The sequence below is a fragment of the Ammospiza caudacuta genome, chromosome 7 (assembly GCF_027887145.1).
Source record: "Ammospiza caudacuta isolate bAmmCau1 chromosome 7, bAmmCau1.pri, whole genome shotgun sequence".
Classification (NCBI taxonomy): Eukaryota; Metazoa; Chordata; class Aves; order Passeriformes; family Passerellidae; genus Ammospiza; species Ammospiza caudacuta.
In genome coordinates, this window is record NC_080599.1 from 4,844,603 (window position 1) to 4,850,186 (window position 5,584).

A 5,584-nucleotide genomic window follows, 5' to 3' on the forward strand; every position below is an offset into this window, starting at 1 on the left:
GGCACCTGTGGGGCTGTGGGCAAAGCAGTCCATGGGAAAGGGGAATGAGTTGAGCCCCCTCCCTGAGATCCCATCATCGGCACAGCCAGGGATCTCCTTGCTGTGCCCTTCCAAGCTCTGAGCTGCTCTCCTGGGTGAAAATCTGTGCCAGAGCCTCTGGGAGTTCCCTGAATGTCTCACAGGGAAGGGCAGAGCTGCCAGAGCTGAGGAAATGCTGCTGAGTTTGCCAAGGGAGCCGTGAGTGTCCTTGGCACAAGGGGGAGTTGAGACCTTACCCAGACACCTTTAGAGAGGGTGAGACATTCAGGGATCCTCTGATCTGGGAAGGGGCTGGTTTATCCCAGGGTGACCTGGGAGTGTGACTGTGCTCTGATTGCAGACAAAGACTCCCCCCAGAGCAGGAAGGGGGGTGACTGAGTCCCAGCTGTAGGGACTGTCTACAGGGAATGGACCAGGTTTGGCTCCAAGCAGCCTCTCCTGACTTGTCACTGTCCTTTCTCCATGAACAGGTCCCCAGCAGCCTCAGCAAATGTCCAATAGCAGCTCCATCAGGCACTTCCTCCTGCTGGCATTGGCAGACACACGGCAGCTGCAGCTCCTGCACTTCTGCCTCTTGCTGGGCATCTCCCTGGCTGCCCTCCTGGGCAACGGCCTCATCATCAGCGCCGTAGCCTGCGGCCACCACCTGCACATGCCCATGTTCTTCTTCCTGCTCAACCTGGCCCTCAGCGACCTGGGCTCCATCTGCACCACTGTCCCCAAAGCCATGCACAATTCCCTCTGGGACACCAGGGACATCTCCTACACAGGATGTGCTGTACAGCTCTTTTTTTTTCTGTTCTTCATCTCAGCAGAGTTTTTCCTCCTGACCATAATGTGCTATGACCGCTACGTGTCCATCTGCAAACCCCTGCACTACGGGACCCTCCTGGGCAGCAGAGCCTGTGTTCACATGGCAGCAGCTGCCTGGGCCAGTGCCTTTCTCAATGCTCTGCTACTCATGGCCTATACATTTTCCTTGCCCCTGTGCCATGGTAATGCCCTGGGCCAGTTCTTCTGTGAAATCCCACAGAACCTCAAGCTCTCCTGCTCACAGTCCAAACTGAGAAAACTGGGGCTCATTGTTGGTAGTTCCTGTTTAGGTTTGGGTTGTTTTGTGTTCATTGTTTTCTCCTATGTGCAGATCTTCAGGGTTGTGCTGAGGATCCCCTCTGAGCAGGGACGGCACAAAGCCTTTTCCACCTGCCTCCCTCACCTGGCTGTGATCTCCATGTTCCTCAGCACTATTGTCTTTGCTCACTTGAAGCCCCCCTCAGTCTCGTCCCCATCCCTGGATCTGGCCCTTTCAGTTCTTTACTCGGTGGTGCCTCCAGCCCTGAACCCCCTCATCTACAGCCTGAGGAACCAGGAGCTCAAGGCTGCAGTGTGGAGACTGATGGCTGGATGAATTAAGGAACATTAAAATGCTGGCCAATTTCTGCCAATCACTTCTACTAAAAGACATCTTTCATACTTCTTGTTGCTTTGGTTGTGGTTTGTTCTTTTTTTCCTTTGTATTAGTTTTTCATATTGTCCACAAAGGAATGTCATTGTTTTTGCCATTTCTCATTTTGTTTCTCTCCAACTTCCCTGTGGCCAGAGACTGTCAATGAGGGGCCGCGCTCTTGTGGCTTTAAAGGAACTAAAGGATCTCCCAGCCAAGTTTTTTTGCATAGATGCCTTTTTGTTCCCTTCTCTTGAGCTGCAACAGCAATGTTTGTGTGCAGAGCTGGGGGCAGATCAGTGTTGGCACAGCAGCTCTGCTCCTGCTGGCCACACCATTCCTGATCCAGCCCAGGAGCCATTGGCCTTCTTGGCCACCTGGGCAGACTGCTGGCTCATGTCCAGCCTGCTGTCCATCAGTCCCTGCAGGTCCCTTTCTGCCTGGCTGCTCTCCAGCCACTCTGTCCCCAGCCTGTAGTGCTGCAGGGGTTGTTGTGGCCAAAGTGCAGGACTCAGCACTTGGTCTTTTTAAACCTCACCTTGTTGGATTCACCCACTAGATCCACCTGTCCAGGTCCCTGTGCAGAGCCCTCCTATGCTCCCACAGAGTCAACACTCACACTCACCTTGGTGTCATCTGCAAAGATGTCCTTGGTTCCATGAGGCCTCTCATTGTCACAATGGCCTCCTTGTTACACCAGGCCCTGCACTGTTACACTGGCCTCCTGGGTTCCATAGGGCCCCAATATTTGACAATGGACTCCTTGGTTCCATGGGGCTTCACAGTGTCACAATGTTCTCATTGGTGCCACAGTTTCACAGTGGCCCCTTGGTTCCATGGGGCCCCAGAGTGTCACAATGGCCCCATGGTTGTTTTGCAGAGAAAAGAAGAAACCTCACAACTTTGTAAAAGTTGTAAAGCCCGGTATGCTTTTATTACAACGCGTGCTGGACACAAGTCCCCCAAAAAGGCATGCGTACCTCTGAAGACTTCAGGTCTTCTTTTATCCCCCTTCCAAATGCATATGCATACAGTTTCACAATAAGTTTATACATTTTCATTCTGCGTGACATTTAGCACCAGTTCTTCTTTATCAAAGGAATTTCTAAGTCGAGGGCAAATCAACCTTGTGGTCTTTTCTGTTTTTCTTTCTCTGTCTCCTTGCTGTCTTGGCATGCGAGTTTTTCCTTCAGCTTTGGCCTCACAGACTTTTCACCTTTCTTAGACACTTCACCTAATTCAGAATGGATCTTTACTCTGTCTCATTCCCCCCCTTTCCTAGGAAATAAGTAAATTCTTTTACTTAATTAAAACCTTCATGACAGTAAGTGTCTTTTAGTGCTTCACCATGTACATTTGACACAGAGGTTGGTACAGCCATTCATTGTAGCATTCTCCTGTCCCAAATTATCAATATAATAGATAATCCTAAGCTTATCCCAACTAATATTAGTAAAACTACAATGGAGTGGCACAACGTATTAAAGATTCCATTTGCAGTTGGTGACCACCCAAAGATCACATCTCACAGTGATGATCTATATTTTGTTTTATTCTTTGTAGAACTCTGTTTATCTTCTTTGTATCATGTTGGACAGTAATTAAGGTTTTCTTTCCGCTTCTTTGGATTCCTTTCAAGCCTTCCAATAGATCTTGGTGCTTAATTAATTGTTTTACCAATGTAAGGTTCATCCCACTAGGGGTAGGTGGTAGTCTGTGATACATTGTGTAATTGGCTTACGAAAAATCAGACTCAGTAATTTTAACAAAATTACAAATACAGAGATTAGAATGGTTTCTACTAGACAGAATAACATCATTGCTATCAATTTGTACAGCAGCACAAGCAGTTCTCAAGCATACACCCTTTTCCAGTATATACGAGCACATTTCTCTGGTCAGTGACTGGATGAACTTCAAAGTGACAAATACTCTGTTCAGTGTCCAAACACACATCCTGAGCATTAATAGTATTGCTTTCACAAATGAATCCCATCTCTTCTCTAGTAATGCAGGATTCCAAGTTTACTGTCTGCCACTTTCCATTCATCTTTCGTGCCCACACTCTATGTTCTGGAGGATAGAGTATTGTTTTTTCATGGTTTAATCCTAGAGCAACGATGGGATGGATAACATAAACAGTGGCATTACGTATGGTAAGCACAAAGGCAGTTGCCACATTAGAAACGGGATCATAGGTGAAATTCACCATAGTCCACCAGGATTGAAACTTCCTTTCAATATCAATTGCATTATCCCACACAATTTCTTGAATTTCAGCTGGAAAATTACCTTCACCCCATTTCCCATATGATCAGAGCTGCTGTTGCTTGTATCCATAACTGTTCTTGTATACAACTGAAAGCTAAAGACACATTATCGTGAACTATATGTTGCCTTCTGGAGCAAGGCAGGCGACCTGGTTCTGAGGATCAGCACGGCGGCCCACTCTCCAGGGCCGCTCGGGCCAATGACACACGCAGACATCAATATGATGGACGGTCAAAAGGCCTTTATTACTTCTTCTCGTGGGGTCTTATAGTCTAAGGGGTCTATACGTCAAAAGGGGGTTTGTCCTTCTTATCTATGGTTAGTAAGGAATGGAAAAGTACTGGGTAAGGAATGGAAAGTTACTGGCACTACTGTTAGTGGGGCCACATTCCTAGGGTAATCTCTTATCTTAGAGGAACAAAGGGTCCTGGCTTTCCGTGACATCGCGTGATCTTCCACAGCGCCTTTTCCCTATCTACCACAACTATACTAAGTGCTTCTGCTATCAACTTGTGGTCTTGGTCCCCGGCCTTTTCATACTTCCTTACTTTGGCAGTACTTTTGAAATCTGTCACTGGCTAGTTCCTAACGTCAATAGAGATTACTATAAAGGCTGCTTCAATTTTGTTAGGCCACCTGCTGCAGTGGCCAGTTTATTCACCAGTATTTCTGAACCAATTCCATTTAAAACTCCTAATCTTATCCCTAATATGCCAGTTAGATGTTTGTTATGGGGAACAGGAACTGCTTTCTGTCCATGACCATCCCTCTCTGCCAGAGGGATGTGCTGGGCTCACACTGTAAATTCAGACACACTTCACAAGTGTATCTGACAGAGGTTTAGGTAATACTTGAGGCAGATGTTTGTTCTGAAATGTAGAAACCTCAAGGAATCTCCTTCCCCCTCCAAAGCACCTGATTTCCCAGATGTGTGGCAAGCAGGAATGTCTCTCCTGGTCTACAAAACCTCACCCACCTTGCCCCTAGCTTCAGGTCCAAGCCTCAAGTAAATAATGAAGGGGAAGTCTGAGAGAAGAGCCTAAATTCATTGCAGTGCCTCAGAAGAAACTGGGATAAGGTTTCTGCTACTTGAAACACTCAGCACAAAAGTGATGCTCAAAATCCTACAGCCTGCTGCTGAGCTCTGAGGGGGGGGTCTCTCTCTCTACCTCTTTTAAGCAAAATCTAACTGCTTGAGACTGGGACAATCACTGATCTAGATTTCAGTAGGAAAAGGGATAGCTATAAATAAAGAAAATCACCTTCTTTGCTTGGGTTAATTTACCACCTGCAGTTCAGCACCCTTTACCAGTCATTGCCTGAGTGTTCAGCCAACCGGCTTGGAAAATGACCTAAGGAAACTGATTTCTTGGTGTTCCTGGTTTTAGGCACCAGGAGAGCTGGCTCCTTCCTTTCTTGTCCTGAGATATGCCTGTTTTTGTAACCATGTTGTCCAGCCCTCAAAGGAAGTTTTTAGGAAGGAGGAGCAGGCTGGTTGGATTTTTGAGATGCTAATTTGCATTATCAACTCTACACATTTGAGAGACCATTCTGGATTGAATAATAGCTGTTGTTCAGTCACATTCTTTACTACGTAAGGTTCTAGTTTGGAGTTTGGGTAGAGTCTGAACTAGTATGGGGTGTATAAGGCCCTGCTGTGGTAAAAAGTGCAGTGTCCACTTTGAATTCAAATGAAAGTCTGATAGTAATTCGAGCTCAAAGGCAGGTCACTTCTACAGGCTGTATCAAGGTGAAATTACACCAACAGTCTGATTCACTTAGGTTATCACAGACTTCCTGGTGTTCATATACACCAGGGGAGGTTCAGAC

At 46.7% G+C, this 5,584-nt stretch overlaps 1 protein-coding gene across 1 annotated transcript; it reads left to right on the forward strand.

Moving 5' to 3' along the window:
• Positions 1 to 529: 529 nt before the first annotated feature.
• LOC131560223 (olfactory receptor 14C36-like) lies at positions 530 to 1,447 on the forward strand. The gene has a single exon (XM_058808887.1). The coding sequence runs from the start codon at positions 530 to 532 to the stop codon at positions 1,445 to 1,447; it is 918 nt and encodes a 305-aa protein (XP_058664870.1).
• Positions 1,448 to 5,584: the final 4,137 nt, after the last annotated feature.